Source organism: Berkeleyomyces rouxiae, assembly GCF_048999995.1.
Source record: "Berkeleyomyces rouxiae strain 22BRR77 chromosome Unknown BrBRR77_ptg000001l, whole genome shotgun sequence".
In the NCBI taxonomy this organism is placed as follows: domain Eukaryota; kingdom Fungi; phylum Ascomycota; class Sordariomycetes; order Microascales; family Ceratocystidaceae; genus Berkeleyomyces; species Berkeleyomyces rouxiae.
In genome coordinates this window covers 1,160,092-1,179,880 of record NW_027396491.1, presented here as the reverse complement: position 1 = coordinate 1,179,880, position 19,789 = coordinate 1,160,092, and the positions used below count along the sequence as shown (strand labels likewise).

The 19,789-nt window shown below is 50.7% G+C and overlaps 6 protein-coding genes across 6 annotated transcripts; 5 read left to right on the top strand and 1 right to left on the bottom strand.

Moving 5' to 3' along the window:
* Positions 1 to 597: 597 nt before the first annotated feature.
* On the top strand, positions 598 to 1,362 carry BROUX77_000367 (uncharacterized protein; the record flags this gene model as incomplete). Its single annotated transcript, XM_073748344.1, has 1 exon — positions 598 to 1,362. The coding sequence occupies one exon, from the start codon at positions 598 to 600 to the stop codon at positions 1,360 to 1,362; it is 765 nt and encodes a 254-aa protein (XP_073608604.1).
* An 807-nt stretch (positions 1,363 to 2,169) lies between these two features.
* Positions 2,170 to 4,707, top strand: BROUX77_000366 (uncharacterized protein; the record flags this gene model as incomplete). Its single annotated transcript, XM_073748333.1, has 4 exons — positions 2,170 to 2,310; positions 2,380 to 3,751; positions 3,810 to 4,391; positions 4,448 to 4,707. 4 exons carry the CDS (start codon positions 2,170 to 2,172, stop codon positions 4,705 to 4,707), a joined length of 2,355 nt encoding a protein of 784 aa, XP_073608603.1.
* Positions 4,708 to 5,565: 858 nt separating this feature from the next.
* Positions 5,566 to 6,411, top strand: BROUX77_000365 (uncharacterized protein; the record flags this gene model as incomplete). The annotated part of the gene is made up of 1 exon (XM_073748322.1): positions 5,566 to 6,411. One exon carries the CDS (start codon positions 5,566 to 5,568, stop codon positions 6,409 to 6,411), a length of 846 nt encoding a protein of 281 aa, XP_073608602.1.
* A 725-nt stretch (positions 6,412 to 7,136) lies between these two features.
* Positions 7,137 to 7,466, top strand: BROUX77_000364 (uncharacterized protein; the record flags this gene model as incomplete). Its single annotated transcript, XM_073748311.1, has 2 exons — positions 7,137 to 7,311; positions 7,432 to 7,466. 2 exons carry the CDS (start codon positions 7,137 to 7,139, stop codon positions 7,464 to 7,466), a joined length of 210 nt encoding a protein of 69 aa, XP_073608601.1.
* An 849-nt stretch (positions 7,467 to 8,315) lies between these two features.
* Positions 8,316 to 9,638, bottom strand: BROUX77_000363 (uncharacterized protein; the record flags this gene model as incomplete). Its single annotated transcript, XM_073748300.1, has 1 exon — positions 8,316 to 9,638. The coding sequence occupies one exon, from the start codon at positions 9,636 to 9,638 to the stop codon at positions 8,316 to 8,318; it is 1,323 nt and encodes a 440-aa protein (XP_073608600.1).
* A 4,571-nt stretch (positions 9,639 to 14,209) lies between these two features.
* BROUX77_000362 (uncharacterized protein) lies at positions 14,210 to 19,354 on the top strand (the record flags this gene model as incomplete). The annotated part of the gene is made up of 2 exons (XM_073748289.1): positions 14,210 to 15,117; positions 15,181 to 19,354. The coding sequence occupies 2 exons, from the start codon at positions 14,210 to 14,212 to the stop codon at positions 19,352 to 19,354; spliced, it is 5,082 nt and encodes a 1,693-aa protein (XP_073608599.1).
* Between the last annotated feature and the right edge of the window lie 435 nt (positions 19,355 to 19,789).

Below are 19,789 nucleotides of genomic sequence, written 5' to 3'. Positions count from 1 at the left end.
TAACCGTGTACACCATGAGGCCAACCCCATGAAGGGCAGAGTGTCAGGGCACTGTGTTCATAGCGCTGTCTTTTAGCTCCCTATAGGGGCTATCCCACTATGAAATCCGCCCTGGAAGTCTAACCATAGCCCCCGGCCAGCTACCCAGGCCCTGTGCACGGGGACAAAGACGCTTCCCGAAACACAACACATCAACTTGTAACGGCAGCCTCCTGTTCATTTGCTGCCAATCTACATATCTCCTTTTTTTGCCGCAAAACATCAACTCTCCCATTGTTGACTCTACGTCGCATTTTCAGCTTTTCTTTTTGTTGCTTGTCGCTTGACACGCTGCCACCCCGCCACTCCGCTCACAGCTCCGGGGTCTCCCGATCGTGACCACCATTGACTACCCCAGCCTCGGACTCTCCAACTCTCTTGCCCCGGCGGCAACCCCTCGACAACCCCGTACCGACTTAATAGGGCTTCGGCCCATTTCGCCTTTCAAGCCCCATACTCTAAACATTTCGGCCGGCCTCGAGATCACCTCAACTCCAGGACTCGCCTCTTTCACCTCCTTTGCCCACCCACAGCGCGCCCGTCCCACGAGCCTCCACCATGTCATCGTGGTACAACAACCTGATCAACAAGACGAGCAGCGGCATTCGCGGCTTCCTACAAGCCGAAGCCGACGGTGATACGGAGGACGACACTCACGTGTGCCGTGTGCTTCGGTCCTACTACGGTGAAAAGGGCCGCGCCCTTCCCAGTTGGCTCCCCCCCGACCCGCGCGCCCCGCCGCCACCTGTCATCCCGGTCAACACCGCCCCGGCTATTGGCGCACGCTATGGCGGCCTCAGCAATGGCCAGAACGGTGCCGCAGGCGGAGGCGGCTTCTCGTCCTTGTGGGACACGCCCAACAACGGCTCTCAGCAACCACAGCAGCCCCAAAGTCTCCGCCAGGGTGGCGGTCGCCCATCTTTTAATGCGCAGCAGTCTAGCAACAGTGCCCGCCAGTCACCCTTTGCGCCACAGCAAAACATGCAGCAGCAGGATAGTCGGCCGGGAGTACAAAAAGGCAATAGCTATCAGAACTCACACAGAGAAGGGCCTGGCCCAGTGGCAAGCGGTGGAGGGTCTGCACAGGACCGCTTGAAACAACGACTCTGGGGCGGCGCTCGCACGACGAGCCCGCAGTCGGCGGGAGGTGGCAGTCCGTTCCAGCCACCACCACCACAACAACAGCAGCAGCAGCAGCAGCAGCAGCAGTATGGCGGCGGAGGCGGAGGCGGAGGCTACCAACAACAAGACTACAGGCGGGGTGGCGGGCTTCCAGCCGCACCACGCGCAGGAGGACTCCCCAGCGGACCGCGGATGCGCTAAGACCGGTACCCTCTGTAGCATCTGCTCTGTTTGTGGTGGGTTAATACTGGAGATGTGTGACAAGCGAGTCAGCAGATGCTGTCTCACGCGCACGTCACTCCCACCATATCCCACCTTTTGCTTGTTGTCAACAAACACCCACTCTATCATTATAGCATCATACCTTTTAACCCAGCACATCTTTGTCCTTGATTCTCTAATTGTTCGTCACACGTAAAAGTAGTCTCGTGTCGTTCGGCTGCTCTGCTTGTTATGCTTGAACATCCGGACGCCTGGGCCATGCTGCTAACCCTAGCCCGGACCCTTGCTACTAGCCCTATTAGCCTAGATGGTACCTGGTACACACTTGATCTTTGACTTCCGCAGGCCTCTCATGCGTCAGTGCATCATGCACCATAGAACAGTACGTATTGCTACTGTGGGGGAGGCTGTGAGAGATGATATAATAGCCAGGACGCAATGCTCAGTCATACCACGCGCTAAATACAAGTATAACTGGTGCCTATATCTCCCTTTCCCTCTGTGCCTCTTCATTGCTGCGTCTTTTCAACGCCTTTGATCCTTTCCTATTCCGCCTCCCCTGCTCTCCACTCCGTGGTAGCGTCACCAAGACTCGACTAGGAGGAGGCCTTTGGACACCGCGGCTTTCCCTAAACGAGACTGTCTCTGGTAATTCTACCGCCTAATATGAACACAGCGTTACGCGGATAAGGACGCTCTATACTGGTATTTCTTCTTTCTACCAACTCTGCGACTGCCAGAGCTACAAGCACTTCCACATATAAAATCCCGTGACAGGCCCCAAGCATGGCCTCATCAAGCAACCAGAACCCACCCACCTCGCCGACGGCCAGCTTCTGCGCCATGAGCGACGAAGAAGAGGGCTACGATACAATCACGCGCACAAAGAGCGCAACCGGCGTCAAGCTGCTCTTTTCCAAGAGCAAGGTAAGCAGAAATGACATCATGACCCACCCCACCATCGCCAGCTTCTCACACCTGCATTCCCCCGTCTAGGCTTACGTGCACCCAACCCCAACGGCTAGAGACAACATCCCTGGCTACATTGCCCTGTTGCAGCAAAAGGGTTCCACCACGTCCGCTGCGACATCTGCATCGGCCCCGCCCGACTTGGGCAATGAAGAAGCTCCTGCTCAGCCCTTGTCGTCCGATCTAGTCTTGGCCTGGCTCCCTGAAACTTCTCTTGGTCAAAATGAAGGCTTGTATGTCAAGGTTGACATGGCCGAGGGCGAAGGTCCTTGGAAGCAGCCATCTCTTGTTCCTCCGCCCCCAACAGTCACCGAGAACAATGGCCTCCAAGGCCACCACGCGTTTGGCGTCCCCCTTAGCAGCATCTACTCTCTTACTGTGAGACCACCCAGCCTAGGCTGGTGGCACGGGTCCATCATCATCAACTCGCGCTCGGGCGATAGCTTTCCTGCTTTGTTCTTCCATGACAATGAGTGTCAAAGTACAATTCAACAAAAGAAACGCCGCACAAAGGAAACCTTCGAGGTCTTTGGCGCTAATGGAGAGGTGTTTTGGGGCGGCGATGAAGTACTCAGATGGCTCAAAATGTACGTCCGCGTGGAGCGATCAGGGCCAGAACCCAACATATATCTCATCGATGCTTCCAAAGAAGATATCCGGAACTTTGGGAAAGCCATGGACTCTAAGAAAGCCCAGCGAGAAGCTGCTAAGTCTGGGAGCCATTCCAACATTGCAGATGATCCGTTTGTTAAGTTTGTCAAGACGACTGGTTGGAACATCATGGAGAGATTCAGCAGAGTCACCACCTACACACGCCGTGCTGCACAGGACGTCCTCGATAATCCCCGCATACCACCACAGATGCGTCGCTTAGTGCATAATCCACAAGTGCAAAACCTCCAGGAGGAATATGACAGCGCGCGCATTTATCTCGCCCGCTGGGCCATGGGCGTCGCAGAACAAAGCGAGAAAGACCGCAGCCGGAGAGTTTGGACTGCCAAAGACGTACAAGAGCTAGAAAAGACTGAGCTTGGCGACTTTGAAATCCTCAATGGCACTGGTTCAATGTCTTTGCAGGACCGCCGACAGCCTGTCTCTTTTGAAGAATGGGATGCCTTCTTTGACCCCGTCACGGGTAGCTTGTCCAAGACCATTGACGAAGTCAAGGAGCGTATTTTCCATGGTGGGTTAGACGCTGATGATGGTGTGAGGAAAGAGGCATGGCCTTTTCTCCTCGGCGTGTTCTCGTGGTATAGTACTACAGAAGAACGCAAAGCACAGTTGGCCTCGCTCAGGGATGAGTACTATAAACTCAAGCAGTCGTGGTGGGAGAGGCTTGACGGGCTTGGTGGTGAAAGTAAAGAGGGAGAAGCCTGGCGAGAGGAGAGAAACCGCATCGGTAAGTACATACTTCACCATTGAACCAATGGGCCCGTTCAATTACTGACACTACCTAGAAAAGGATGTTCACCGGACAGATCGCAATATTGCTATATTCTCCGGCGATGATATCCCACACCCCGATCCTAACTCCCCCTTTTCCGAAATTGGAACCAACGTCCATTTGGAACAGCTGAAAGAACTGTTGCTTACATACAATGAGTACAATACGGATCTAGGCTACGTTCAGGGCATGTCTGATATTCTGGCTCCCATCTACGCCATAGTACAAGACGATGCGCTGGCCTTCTGGTGCTTCCAGCACTTCATGGACCGTATGGAACGCAACTTTCTCAAAGACCAGTCGGGCATGCGGTCCCAGCTGCTGACTCTTGACCACCTCGTGCGCTTTATGGACCCCAAGCTGTATGAACATCTTCAATCTGTCGATAGCACCAACTTCTTCTTCTTCTTCCGCATGCTGCTGGTCTGGTTCAAACGTGAGTTTGACTGGCTCGATGTACTCCACCTGTGGGAGGTGTTGTGGACAGACTTCCTCAGCAGCAGTTTCCATCTCTTTGTTGCACTCGCAATCCTGGAAAAGCACCGTGACGTCATCCTTGACCACCTCAAAGCCTTTGATGAGGTGTTGAAGTATAGTAAGTACTGCCCAACGCATGTCCTGATATTGTAAATACCTACTAACATAAACTAGTAAATGAGCTTTCTGGTACAATGGATCTTGAATCCACGCTCATCCGCGCCGAGTCTCTTTTCCGCAAGTTCCAACGCATGGTCGAGGCAGTTGACAAGAAAAACAACTTCCCGCTTCCCTCATCATCTACGAGCAACGCCACAAGCAACAAAAGTGCAGAGGAAGAGCAAATAATAACGCCGGAGTTGCGAAAGCTCCTCAGTCGCAATTTCGAGGTCTTTTATGTTTCGCAAACAAAGAAAAACGCAGTGCAGAATTGACCATCAAGGTGGTTGGAAGAGCAACAGTTGGTCTGGTCATTTGGATAACTCAGTCGTGAGTCAGAGGCTTCAGTGGGGTTAGTCTGGTTAGGATTGATTATCTCTTCCACCTTTGGTTACATCAGCATTCATTGTAAAATTTACGTCACAAACATCTAGTGCTCTTTAGTTGAATTCCATTCCCGATATTTTCCCCTAAATACCGCCCAAACACGGCGCTATGATTGCAAATTCAGGTATATGTACACGCATGTAAATGAGTGACTGGCTCATTCAAGCCCCAATATGGAAGGTATTCGAGTCCCAGTCGAGTCTTGGCTGTTTCCTCGAGTCTTTGTGACACATACCAAAACCGAATGGCTCCCCTTGTCCAGTTTTCATTGACGACCATAACAAATTAGTCATACACAAGAATTCAATATTTGGAGTCTGTCAAGCCAGTTTTATAGACAAAAGAATAGCTAGCCATAGTCTCTATGAACGTCGATTTCAGAGAAGCTGGGGAAAATAACCCTCGGACTCACTTTCTGCTTCTAGAAGCTTTGATTTCCTAGGAAAGTCTTAGTAAGAGTAGAGCGGCTTGGCTTGCCTAAGCCGGGCCTAGTCAGTGGATGAATCAATTTTGGCTCGCGGAACTAGCAAATGCACCCGTTGTTGAGTCAGCCCCGTCTAAATATTCTACTCCTGCCCCGTAGGCTTTGTTCTGTTATATACCAATAGCAGGCCCTTAGCACTTCCTTCTTCTCGTTCCCTCCCCTTATATACTTTTTTTTTTCTTTCGTTTAGAGCTTTTCGTCACTCTTGTTCTCCCCTTTCAACACGGTTCTTGTGCTTTCAACAACCCCACAGCCAACCAAGATGACCGACAACAACCACATCCTCACCCTGTCATGCCCTGACAAGCCGGGTATCGTGCACGCCGTCACCGGCATCTTTGCTGCCAACTCGCTCAACATCTTCCACCTGCAGCAGTTCTCTGATCCCGTGTCACAGCGCTTCTTTATGCGCGTGCAGTTTGGCCCCACGGCCTCGACCGAGCAGCTGCAGCCGCAGTTCGACACTCTTGCCGCCGAGTACAACATGGACTACCAGCTGCGCCCCGTCTCGCAGAAGCTGCGTACGCTGATCATGGTGTCCAAGATTGGCCACTGCCTCAACGACCTGCTGTTCCGCGCCAAGGCCGGTCAGCTGCACATTGAGATCCCCGTCATTGTCTCAAACCACCCCGAGTTTTCCAACCTGGCTGCCCACCACGGCATTGAATTCCACCACCTGCCTGTCACCAAGGACACCAAGCAGCAGCAGGAGCAGCAGATCCTAGACTTGGCCAAGAAGCACGACATTGAGCTGATCGTCTTGGCCAGATACATGCAGGTGCTGTCGCCCACTCTGTGCGAGGCCATGAGCGGACGCATTATCAACATCCACCACTCCTTCCTGCCCTCCTTCAAGGGTGCCAAGCCCTACCACCAGGCCTACGAGCGTGGTGTCAAGATTATCGGTGCTACTGCCCACTTTGTCACTGCTGATCTGGATGAGGGCCCTATCATTGAGCAGCGCGTTGCCCGCGTTGACCACGCCATGAGCCCCAAGGAGCTCGTTGACGAGGGCTCCAACGTCGAAAGCCAAGTGCTTGCTGCCGCTGTGCGGTGGTATGCCGAGCGCCGTGTATTCCTCAACGGCACCAAGACTGTCGTCTTCTAAGCGTGTTAGACTGTCGCCATACAGGATATTGTGGATGGTTCCTTTAGTCTGAAAGTATGGCTGGCGGGGTATCAAAACAAAGCCACAGAAGAGACGCTGTGCTTCTACGATAACTACGTATGGTGACGGGTAAACAGAATGGATGCCAGTGGGTTGGAATATAGCAAAAACAAAATAAACATTTTCTTTCACAACAAAACATCATGATGTTAAGATATGAATATGAACCGCTGCCTCAAATTGAGAGCCCAATCCTGAAGAAGAAGAGTCGTAAAAGGCACCATCAAGTTGTTCTCTGTATGAATATGCGTGCATTGGCGCTCTAATAAATGTGCTTTTTTTATCATGTTGTGTATTTTTCTTATCATATCTCGGTGAAATGTCTTATCAGCGGTAAGTGTCGGTGAAAAAAAAATTTAAAACGGACACTCTCACCGTGGTTCACCGCCTTCAGAAAAAAATGGAATTCTGCCACTCGCATTTTTTTTCCTTTGCGACCTCGCGTTTCGCATCTCCACCAGAATCTTCCACCGGTACAAAAGCTTCCAAGACGATTTTTTTGTCTCCTACTATCAAGTGTCGGCCTTTTTGATTTGTTGCATCTGCCTTCATTTTTATTGTGTCCTGGCATTACCTTTCTGGTCTCTACCTATCCTCACATCGAACACGTTGATCAATCACGCCCACAAACAACATCAACAACAACAACACCTAAAGCCGCCACTATGCATCTTATGTACACTCTGGATTCTGAGGGCAAGCGCCTCTACACTCTCAAAAAGATTGTTGATGGTAGCATCAGCAAGTCGGCGCATCCCGCGCGCTTTTCGCCCGATGACAAGTGGTCGCGCCAGCGTGTGACGCTGAAGCGCCGTTTTGGTCTGCTTCTGACCCAGCAGGGTGAGTTCTTTTTGTCCTGGCTCGCGGAAAATAGGGGTGATTTATTTGCGATGTAGATGTTGGAATGATACTACTAGCGTTGATGAGGATATTCACTGACCGGGCCTCCTATCCTCATAGATGACAAGACCAAGGAGAGCGTCATCGCCAAGTAAACGCCTCGCTACACTTTGGCATTCCCAGATCGGGTCCTCTGACAACACCTTGATACACAACGTCTAACTAGGCTGGCCACTCTGTCTGTTCAGTCGCACTCGGCGCAGTGTGTCTCTGTGTTGACTTGGAGAGGGGTGACCATTTCACACGAATCGGCGAAGGCGGTCTGTACAGGCTTGTTCTCCGCCTCTCAACACCTGATTTTCGCCCTGCTATCATCTTGAACCCCATCAAGACCCCAGACATATGATTGGCCATGTGCTTGCGCCGGATAGACTGGGTGTATCTCTCTCTCTTTCATATCCGCCGCCAACAACAGAAAGGGACCAATAGAGAGATACTCTCATCATGACATTGAATCTTGGTGGTCTGCAAGATGATTATTGTTTTTGTTTGTTTCGTTCTACACACCACATCACCGGAGTTGGAGTTCTTTTTTGATTTACCTTTTAGTTTCTGGCTTGATGAAGCCTTGGGGCAATAAAATACATGTTTTGAACAATACTACCACCAAATCTTGCATCATGTGATCACAGAAACCAAAGGACTTAATGAGGGACATCATGAATTTATTGCGTATCCAAAACAAACAAACGAAACCTATAACTAATACTTTTATATATCCCAGAAACAAACATGAGCGTAACAACAAAAATGAAATCCAATGTTTAGACTGCGAGTAACCTGTAATCAAATCAACCCATCACCTTCGAGTCCCCGTGAGGAACCCATATCCATCAAGTAACAATGCAAAGAGTAGCGCCCTAAATCATAACATAGCATCCAACAACCCTAGGAAACACAAACGTAGGCTTTGCCTGAGAGAAGCCTCACAAGACCAGTCCTGTCTACCGACGTTTCTTGGAGTTGATGTTGCGTCCCGCTCCAATGCGAATTCGGTCTGACGAGCCCTTACGCTCGCCGGTCAGAATGCCGGGGAGGTAATCATCGTCCATGAGATCCCGCTGTCTCAGTCTACGACGCTCATCGCTCGCTTTGACAAACTCCTTCTGATCCTCGGCGAGGATCAGGTTGCGGCCCCATCCCTTGTAGCCGCCCGTATTGTTCACGTTTTTCGGCATCTTGCCGTTAGAACTACCGTGGATAGGCTTGGGAATGCTGTAGACGTTGCCACGGTTGTTCCACTGGAAGTTACGCTTTAGGAACAGCTTGAAGTTGCCGTTGGCATCCGTGGCGCATGTTGTACGGATCAACGTCGATTGGCCGCAACGGGGGCAGAACTGCTTGGCCATGTCCTTTGTGGTTGCAAAGCAACCGTGGCAGCGCAGAATGAAGGTCTTGACAGTGGTAATGCGGTGCATGGAGCTAGACATGATGTTGAGGCCAATTCGCAGGGCGACGTTCTGCATGGCGTAATCAGTAGTCAGAAGAGCAGCCTCCATAAAGATAGCCTCGTCGCTGGGTAGTGAGCCCTTTTCTTCGTCGATGCGCTTCTTGAGGTTGGATGGGGTGATCCAGCCACCCTCATCGTCACTGGCTTCTCCTTCCTCGGGCTCGCCAGTCTCTCCTTCCTCGGCAGTATTAGATTCTGTTGTCTCCTCTTTTGAAGTTTCGGCAGTCTGTGGGTCCTCCAGAGACAGGCTTCCAAGCGCCTTGGTCGCGTCAGCCTCCTCAGAGCCCTTGTCTTCAGCGACAGTTGTTTCCGCTTCGACTGCTTCGGTTTTTTCTGCGTTGCTCTCCGCTGCGGAGGCATCGTCTTCCTCAGTCTTCGTCTCCGTCTTTACAGCATTGTCCTGCGTATTGGTACTGGTCTGGGCCGGGTCCTTTCTCAATCTATCGCTGTTCCCGTGTCTTTCGCAGTCAAGCTCATATGCGAGGGCCAGCAGATGCAAATCAGGTCTGCTAAGCACTTCCAGATCACCCGTCTTGCGGGCGAACCCCTTGATGAAGGCGACACTCTCTGGCTTCGGGTTACGCAGGGTAAGGAAGGGCAACAGGTTTTGCAGACGAGTGCGAGTGTGTGCGTCACGCACTTCGTCCAGCACGCTAGGGATGATGAACAGCTGGGTAGCCCGTGCCATCAACGAGCTGATAGGCGGGTCGTTCTTGATCAGCGGGCCTGTGTCGATGATCAAGGAGTGGATAGTTTTGGGTGCGGTGGCCGAGGCCGGGGTGGCCAGAACGGCGGCCGGGTTGGCACTGGAGTCCATGTTCAGAAATTCAAGGCACCGGTCAAGTCGTGAAGAGGATAGTAATTTGGTTGCTGGGCAAATTTAGCGACGAAAAATAAACGGCTATGGAGGTGACGAGTATATTTAAATGTCGAGAATATATTATGACGATGGTAGCAGAGTGGTGATATTGAACGGCTTAGCAATGTCTCGATGTGAGATACAAAAGAGATATAATAGCAAGACTATCCAGAGGTTGAAGATTGGGGTCAGAACTTGAGGTCAAAGCTTGTGACTTTGATTTGTCTTTGTTCACGTAAAGTTGTGGGAAAGAACGCTGAAAACTATCATCACCAATATTACGGGCTCTAACTTCGGCATGTTCCCCTCCTTTGGCGAGGAAGGCTAAACTGACGACACAAATTGGTGGGGGAAGGTGCTGAATTTTTTGATGGCGATAAGATAAGATAAGATAGAGCCCTGTACATCAGCTACACGCTGTGAGTTTTCTGCACCAAATTACTGGGATTATAAGCACAACAACAGCAAAGGATGTGGCTGCAGTTGTTTCGTCTGAACTTCCATGTGAATGCATGTATGTATGTATGTATGTATGTAGCTATGCCTAGATTAGTGAAACTTAGAATTGTTATGCTCATAAACATCTAGACATCGTTCTACACAATTGAACTACTCACAGATGATGGATATATCCCACTGTTACTCAAATCACTTGTAGTTCACAAAATTACAAGGGTTAAATACAGAACATAGAGAATTAACCCTACTTTAGATCAAGTCCAGGAACATGGGTTGGTATTGAATGCAAAGACATAAATCTGAAACAATGAAGAGTGGCACCAGAAATGAAGGCAAATGCCGAGAGAAAACAAGAAAAAAAGCGATAAACTGGTAGATTTATCAACTTGTTGAAATTAGCTGCAGCAAATAACGTTACAGTAACAGTATCTCGAGTCACGTCTTGTTGCAAGCAGTTGCTGTTTGCTCGAATTTACAAGTCATCCGCCGATCACGCTGAGAGCCGCGTTTTCGTCCGGTGTTATCAGTGCCGTTGGGAGGTGATTCCGCCACTTGTGCAAATCTATTTGCAATGGAGGGCTTTTGTTCTCGATGTTGATGTGCCAAGCTTACGAGCTTGTTATTTGTAAGTAAACGCAGTGGAAATTGCTTCTTTTTAAGTAGAAGTGTTTATTAATAGACTGGCTGATTGATGACGGAGGTTGGGAGATATGCCTCTCAAATCTAGCCTTGCCTTGCCTTGCCATGGCTTGGTTCTCTTTTTTTTTCTATATTTTTCTCACAGTTCTCTTGTCTCTTTTCTCTTTACAGCCGAGGTGGGATCTCGAGAAGTAGGAGGGAAAAGAGAAACAAATAGAAGCAAAAGAAGTCGAGCGTGGACTTGTGTCCCAAGATGTTACTGCTTTGGGCCAGAGGCCCTCGTCATATGTGGACGAGAATAGGGCACATATTGTCATCAATACTACCTGCCAGAGTGCCTGCATAATTGCTCAGTTGTGCTGACTCTAGAAGAGAATGTGGGATAGATTCTGTCCATGTTCGTTCAGAGCCAGTCAGGAAGTGTCAATACAGCACAAGAAAGCCAGAAAAATACATGCATTCAATGGGTTTCCAGAGGCTTGCTAGTACATGATGATTGTCATTGTGTGAACTTGATTCAGTATTCTAGGGATAAGGGACTGCATTCTCGCAGATCACAGGGGGGCGTCAAATAACAAGTTTAGCAGGTCAACAAAGAAGTCAGCCGCCGTCACGACCCAGTCAAAGAGACCAGGGGACTCCTGGTTTCGGTATTTGCACCAAAGGGAGAAGGGGTGGCATAAACAGGGAGCTTGGGGAACAGCAGTGGCACACGTACACCAGTACTAGCAACAGGTCGTCATGACATCATGAGTAGCAAGTAGGCAAGTCTTGTTTGAATGGCTGGCCGTAAGAACATAGTGAAGTTCCGTCGGGAGACCGGCCTTCCGGGGCAGATCATGGCATTTCACGACAGTCTGCAGCATTGGATATATCCAAGTGCAAACTCACTTACAGAGTTACTGGTTCAAAGGTCCTTATGTTTCGCATTCGCAGTTGTCATCCCTTGAAGCTTGTGTATACATACATACAGACGACATGACTGTAATCGCAGATCACACCAACATACACACTACTACAAGTATGTATGGATACTTACATGACTACACATTGTTATGTAGTTGTGGGGGTCTGCATCAACCCCCACACACGTACTGGTGCCATCCCTAAACAACATCCCAAGAAGAAAGGAAGTACATGATGTTCTCGAAAGAGAATGTGTTGCAGTGCCGTTACCAGTGGAGCCATGGTTGAGAGCGTTGCCGGTAGGGATAAGAGTCTACAAAGATGCATAAGATCTGATGGCGTTGGCGAATGGAGAAGAGAAGATCACCTCTGCTTCAGGAAACCTCACATGTCGATCGGGTTGTCCTTGATGTTAGTAGAGTGCGGCTTCTGCACCCTAGAGTGTAGTGCCTCATGGCCGGCCGAGGAACAAGAAAGAAAAGTCGAAAGTCGGGCCGTTTCCAGCATGCCGGCACCAGGCCAGAGGAGCATATACACCTGGGTGGAAAAGTGCTCAGTGAGTTCCAATGAAAGCTGCTCGGTGTGGTAAGCCGCAACAAGACAAGACTGGTGATGCTCGCGGCAATGTTCTTATTGTTTGGTTTTCTGGGCAGGCAACCAGTGCTCTTTATTATTGTTGGGATCAAAGTCCTTGTAGGTTGGTTATTTTTATGCCACTTTGTCGTTTCAGACTCTATGGCGGGGGAAGTGAGAAGACAACCAAGAAGACGTGAAACGAGGCGAGGCGAGCCCAAGTGAGAGGACAAGCAAAATCCTTCCCTAAAAGACCTCTCGTAATTCCTTTTTCTTTCTTTTATCTTTCAACAGAAGCTTGCTCGGTTGCTTAAAGCAGAGACAAGAAGTGAAGTGTGGCTGCTTAAGAGGCTACTGGGGGGGGAGGGGGACTACATCATACAAGGTTAATAGATTTAGAGAAGGGAACCCGCGCCCTGACCCCTCCAAATATAGCAAAGCTTAACTCGAGGATCTGTGAGCCCGCAGCCAACAAGACTGTCCTAAAATAAGATGCATCTGGTCATACACATTCACCAAATCAATATAGTTACAAAGAAAAACTCCAAAATAAACCTGTTGCTGAAAGTCCCGGAATGCTACCCTCCCCGGAGAGCTAGGGCCACTCAGACGCTTCGCTTCTACGCAGACACCTGCTGGCTGGTGCACTGCACTCAGGTTCACGGGTTGTTGGTAGCCAAGTGCGGCGTTCCGCTCGAAGAAAAAGGACCACCAAAGGGCCCATTCACGTAACGGCGCGCACCCGCTGATGCAGCTGGCTGATAGTGGCATGAGAGAATGAGCGCGAGCGTGCGTTCAAGACCTTCACAGTGGAGGATAAGGGAGACTCGGCATCCTCCCACGTCCACTGCCGCACCTGCATTGCTATGCATGTGATGTCGATCGCTACCGCTTCTATGGCCCGTGAGAATCTTCGTCCGTTGACTATCTTGTGTGTTTTCAGTCATGCCCATGGAGTCCGCGTGCAGATTGCCATGCTACTGGACTAAAAAAGAAAGATGATTTCTTGATATTGGCCACTGCGGGGTCGCTGTATGAAGCTGGGGTGTCGAGCTTTGCCTCTGGCTCGAACGTTCTGTTCCTGTATGTCCTTGTGGCTCTGGGCTCTGTTGCCCTATCGGGCTGCATTTGACACTCATCTCTTTATTCTGTAAATACCATACCCTGCTTCCTTTGTTTTTGGCTTTCCCGGGTCGCGGTTGACTTGTTGTTTTCTCGCGGCTGAGCAGGGGACCACCATGCAGGGGGGAGGGGGGGGGTGTTTGGAAGCAGACACTCGAAGACAAGAACGCAAGCAATATAGTTTTGGGAAGCTGCTAACCAGTTGAGACCTGTAAAGGGAAATACATTCGTTCAGCTTTGTCTCCCCTGCTAGATATTGGTCGATGGAGTGCGAAAAGAGGACAGCGGAGGGGGGTGGGAAGGCGAAGATGCCACTACCCACGCCTCTTCTCGTTATGGAGCATACTGCTCTTGTCCGGGGACTAATGCATTCTGCCGTGTTACATTATCTTTATATACTTGTATGAGTGGGTTGATGTTGAAGTTGGTCGTATAAAGGCCCTACTCCTCCCATCATCATTGGCACACTTAGATGTTTCTGGCACCCCGGTCAACCTCTTCGAGTGCGCCGACAAGTCTAAGAAAACAACTACACGACACTGTCACGAGCTTCTCCTCTGCCGTTCTTCTATCACAGGTCCTTGTGTTTTCTATCTTAGACCTCCTTAAAAACTTTTACTTCTTTTCTTTTCACTTGTATTTTATTCGGGTTAACTTTTTTATTTCTTCCTCTTTTTGACAATCTCAGCAATACCTCATTTTCTGAGACCATCACTTCACGATAACCAAAGTGGACATGAGCTTAAAGCTTTAGGCTTCTTAGTTTGCTATTGGTCGCTTCGCTAATTCCTATTAATCACGGTTGTTCTGGAGGTTGTACGCCCCTCAAAATGTCACTTCGACAGGTTCCTTCGGATACGGCTCAAGCCGTTCTGGACGCCCTGTTAGCTGACACCAGCCGCCCGGCTGAACAGGTGTACGCCAACTTTGAACACTTTATTGCGGCAACAGATCCTGTTGCACTCCCCAACACTCTGTCTCTGCTCCGTGCATATGGAAAGTTGTACTCTCAGCTCCCAGACGCTGAGAAGAGCCGACTGAATGTCCGTTTAGATCGCATCACCAGCCTGCAGTACGACAGTCTCATCTCCGGCTTGCACAGCAACTACACGAGCTTGGCGGAATTGATATTGGATGAGGACAGCCCCGCCTTGCGTACGCCTGATGCCACTCAAAACATCACCCACGCGGCCCTTCGGAGACTCGTTGAAGGCTTCACGCTGGGCCTTCCCAATGAAAATGGGCTGCACCATACCGTTGCTGTATGCCTATCAAATGGGCCCCTGCTTGCTGCATCTGCACTGGCAGTCGCAGGAAACTATGCCTGTGCCCCCATAAACATTGCTGTCGGAGTGGAACAATTCAGAGCCGATATCAAGCAAGCACAGGCCAAGTACATTTTGACCACCCCCGATGTGGCAGAAAAGCTTGACATGGATTTGTGGACAGCCGACGCTGGTGTCTCCGTCTTCTACATTGACGTCGACTACGCTGTCAACGGCGGCTCTTTCACAGTAACCACTGCTGAGGGAGCCGAGGTTGCGCAGGACGGTGGACTGAGAGCGCCCACGCGGGGACAAGATCTGGCTCTGCTGTTGTTTACCAGCGGTACCTCCGGCACCAAGAAGCGAGTGCCCCTGACAATGCACATGCTGCTCCATGGCGCCACTTTGGTCATCGACAGCTGGGGGTTGACAGAGCAGGATATTTGCCTGAACATGATGCCCCTGTTCCATGTGTAAGTTTTTGGACTCCGGGCAGATGCCGCGCCCTTTCACCCTTATCCCTTGTGTAACACCAGACTAACAAACAACTTCCACAGTGGCGGCCTCCTTCGCAACGTTTTTGCGCCTATCCTGGCTGGCGGTTCCACCGTCTGCTGCCCGGCTTTCGATGCCGACTTGTTTTGGACTGTTGTTGACCGCATCCAACCCACCTGGTACTATGCCTCGCCTACCATGCACGACTTGATTGTCAAGGCCATGCCCAGCGAGGAGATTCTGGCCAAGAGCCGATTCCGCCTAATCTGCAATGCAGCCGGAGGCCTGTTGCCGACCCTCGCTGGCGAGCTGAAGACCAAGTTCAACTGCACGATTCTGCCTAGCTATGGCATGACTGAGTGCATGCCCATCTCCACCCCGCCACTGACCTACCAGTTGGAGCGTGAGGGAACTTCGGGCATTAGCACCGGCCCCGACATGGCCATCCTGGATGCCAGTGGCAAGCACCTGGCCCCTATGGAGACTGGGTACATCAATGTGCGCGGCAGCCCTGTTTTTGGCGGCTATCTCAAGGATGACGGCACCATGGATACCTCCGTGTTCAACGCCGAGGGGTGGTTCGACACTGGTGACATGGGTCATATGGACGCCGACGGCTACCTGTATGTCACTGGCCGCAGCAAGGAGGTTATCAACCGCGGCGGTGAAATCATCTCGCCCTTTGAAATCGAGGATGCCATTGCTTCTGCATCCCAGAACCCCGAGTCTCCCATTTTCGGCCGTGTAAAGGGCTGCCTAGCCTTTTCCGTCAACCACGATGTTTTACAAGAAGTCGTCGGTGTTGTTCTTGTCACGCCTCCTAACAAGCAGCGCGTTGACCTCAAGATTCTTCAGAGCGCAGTTTCTAGCTCTCTGCACAGCGCCAAGTGGCCTTTTATGATTGTCTACATGGACGCCCTCCCCAAGAGCAACAACAAAATCATGCGCATCAGAGTTGCCCAGCGCCTGGACCTCCCCACAGTCTCTGACTCTACCCCGTATATGAGCCGCCACTGGGAGGCTGACTGCCCACCTGACAACACGCCCCTCTCCGTCAAGATCGTTGGTCGTCAGTGCCAACCTGATCTGTCTGTGGTTGAGCGGGCCATCAAAGAACTTGTGCCCGAGGGTGTCGAGATTGAAGTGTTTGCGCGCTTCAACACTGATAAGGGTGCTGTTGAAACTGTTCTGGCCCCTTCAACTCCCATGTCTCCTTGTTTCCCGCCTAGTCTTGGCTCTCCCGCACCTGGGACCCTTACTCCGTCCTCTACATACCTGGAGGATCCCAGACAGCCTTCGCTCAGCCGTCTTTCATCATCAATGAGCTTGAGTCTTCTAGACAGAGTCCCGAACTACATGGTTCCTCATGCCACACATGCTTTGGATTCTCCTCTTCCTCGCTCGCGTGACTCTGGAATGGTCGATGAGACGAGCCTGACCAAGATGCTCAAAACGCTTCAAGAGCAAAAGGCAGCTGAGCTGGGTGCTACCACTCGCGGTCAGGTCGTTGCTGTCATGGCGGAACTTATGGACTGCGACCCTGCTCAAATCAAGGCTGAAGAGCCCTTCTACCAGCAGGGTGTCGACTCGCTGCTAGTTGGTCAACTGGCCTCCAAGCTCCGTGCCCAATTCCATGTGCAAATCCCGTCCACTAAGCTTTACGAGGGCGCATCTGCAGCTGACTTGGCTGCGTTCATTGATAAAGCGCTGAAGAATAACCAGGGCACCAACTCCACCTCCAAAGCGCCTCTTCCCGACGTTGGACGTATGCATTCTTCAACCAACCCCTTTCTTCTTATTCTACAGCTTGTTCCTCTGGGCTTGATGTACCCCATCCGCCGCGCCCTCCAGTGGTGCCTGTTTATGTCCCTCCTGGCTGACAGCGAGAGATGGCCTACGAACGCAAATCTTCCGGGCCGTCTGTTCAACCTAACCATTTGCATTGCAATGGCAAAGATGTCTATGCAGCTACTGCTTCCTTTCGTCGGCATCTTCGTCAAGTGGGTGGTTATTGGCCGTTACCGCGAGGGCCTCTATCCCATGTGGGGTGGCTACCACACGCGGTGGTGGATTGTGCAAAAGACTTTGAATTTGTGTGGGATGGGCTTCTTTGAAAGTAACCATTCTACCCTTACTCTCTACTACCGCATCATGGGCGCCAAGATTGGAAAGAATGTGGTTCTCAGAGACACTAAGCTACAGGAGTTTGACTTGATTGAGATTGGCGACAATGTAGTCATTGAAAGCTCGCGCATTCGGCCTTTTGCTGCTGAGCGCAATACTTCCATGTATCTCGGCAATATCAAGATCGGTAAAAACTGCACCGTTGGAACTGCATCGTTCATTGCCCCGGGATCTGTCATTCCCGACAACACGTGCATCGGCCCCAACTCTTCGTCTTGGGAACTTCAAGATGCCGATGAGGGTAACAAGCACTTACTTGCCAGTGGTACCCCTTCTCCTCACTGGGCTCTGACTCTCTTTGTGACCAAGCCCTTGGTCCTGATTGGCTGGGCAGTCTATCTTGCGCCTTGGCTTGCCGGTTTGGTCGGTCTGGTTATGACGCCGGCCGTTATGAAGCCTGGCTGGGGCCGAATGTACGCCATCATTCACTGGTTTGCCGCTCCCCATCGTGTTGGCTACCACTTCCTAGCCTTGGCTCTTCAGGTCGTCGTCTCGCCGATGTTCACCTTGTTGTATGCCTCTATGATCCGCGTGATTCTTGATGTCATTTTTGGTCCGCTAAGGCCCAGCGCTACTGCCAACCGGTCTAATCTTGACCGCTGGCGCATGGATCTCATTCGCCAAATCCTGCCTATCAAGAAGATGTTGGCTGTGACTCACTTGTTTGGCGCCCACTACGAGATGACTTCACGCTGCATGCGCATGATGGGTGCCAAGGTTGGCCGTCGTGTCTACTGGCCTGGAACTGGACCCAATATCGCGGACTACCATCTCATCGACATTGGAGATGATGTTGTCTTTGGCTCTCGCAGCCACTTCATCACATCGGATGCCATTAGCTCCGACTACATTAAGATTGGCAATGGCGCTATGATTGCTGATCGTGTTGTTCTCCTACCTGGCGTTGAAGTTGGCTGCGGTACCATTTTGGGCTCTGGTGCCATGACTCGCCGTAACGGGTACTATGCCGACGATGTGACCTACGCTGGGTCTAAGAAGGGTGACTGCATTGCGCTTTCCATGTCTGACTCCAAGAAGATGGCTTCCGATACTGATCAGACAAGAAATACCAGCTCTGAGTCTACTGCGACTGAGTTTCCCAGAGATTTGAACGATGCTGAAAAGGCCGTCGGTCAAAATGACAGTCGCCTGTCTCGCTTCCGCAAGAAATCCGCCAAGAAGGTTGATGTCACCTCATCATCTCCCTTTGGCCGTGCTTTCTACTGCGGAGAGGCACCATACTATGTCCTGGGCCAGTTCTCCTGCACTCTTTACAGCATGTTCTTTGCCGTTTTCACCAAGGCTCTTTGGGATTCACCTACCGTTGCCACAATTCAGATCGTGAACACTATTTATGTCAACGTCGAAGCTGGCACCTGGCGTGACCGCGACGGTCATTTCCATATTCCCTTCCTGCTTGGCTTGATGGCTGGCTTCAACGTGGCCTTCCTCATTTTTCAGATTATTCTGGTTGTCGGCTTGGTGATTGCTACCAAGTGGATCCTCATGGGCCGCCGCCAGCCCGGCAGCTACGACTGGGACAAGAGTTCCTACTGCCAACGCTGGCAGGTATACCTCGGCATTGAGCGCCTTCGTCGCCAGTGCATTCGTGGTCACGGTATCCTGGGTATGCTCTCCGGCACCTACTGGCTCGCGCTCTTCTTCCGTGCTCTAGGCGCCAACATCGGCAAAGACTGCGCCCTGTTTGCTGGCGGTACTCCGACGCTGTACTTCACTGAGCCTGATCTTCTTACCATTGGTGAGCGTGTTGTTATCGATGACGCTAGTCTAGTTGGCCACATCAACTCTCGCGGCAAGTTCAACCTCAACAGACTCTCAGTTGGTGATCGCTCGGTACTGAGAGCCGGTAGTAGACTGCTCAGTGGTGCCAAGATGGAGAACGACACATGCCTGCTTGAGCACACGCTCATCATGGGTGGTGAAGTCATTGACGAGGGTACTACAATGCAGGGCTGGACTGGCGAGATCTTCTCTGGTCACCGTGTGTCCGAGCATGTCAAAGCCAAATAAGCAATCAATCTGGCACTTGTAAAATAAAATTTACTTGAGTGTACGACATCCTTCTTTTCTACTAATTCTTTCTTTTTCTCTTTCCCTTTCTCTTTCTTTTTCTCTTCTTTTCCTCTTTCCTTTTTTCTACAGTCGGGTGTATCGACAAGTTCCTTTATTTTTTCACTTGGCTGTCTCAGATAGACCTTTCCTTTGTTATTTAGAGCGAGGCACATTGACAAGCCCCTTTCTTTTACTATCATTTATTTGTCTCACGGGAATAGAATTCTCGTGACACTAATCTAATTGGCGGAAAACAGATTAGCCAATCAAAATCCAATAGAATAATAATCACTATACCTTCGTTCTCGATCTACAATGTTGCATTGTGATAATGTATTCATGAGTAGATATGTACTTTTAGGCTCTCAATGGTCACATGTAGTTTGTTACAAG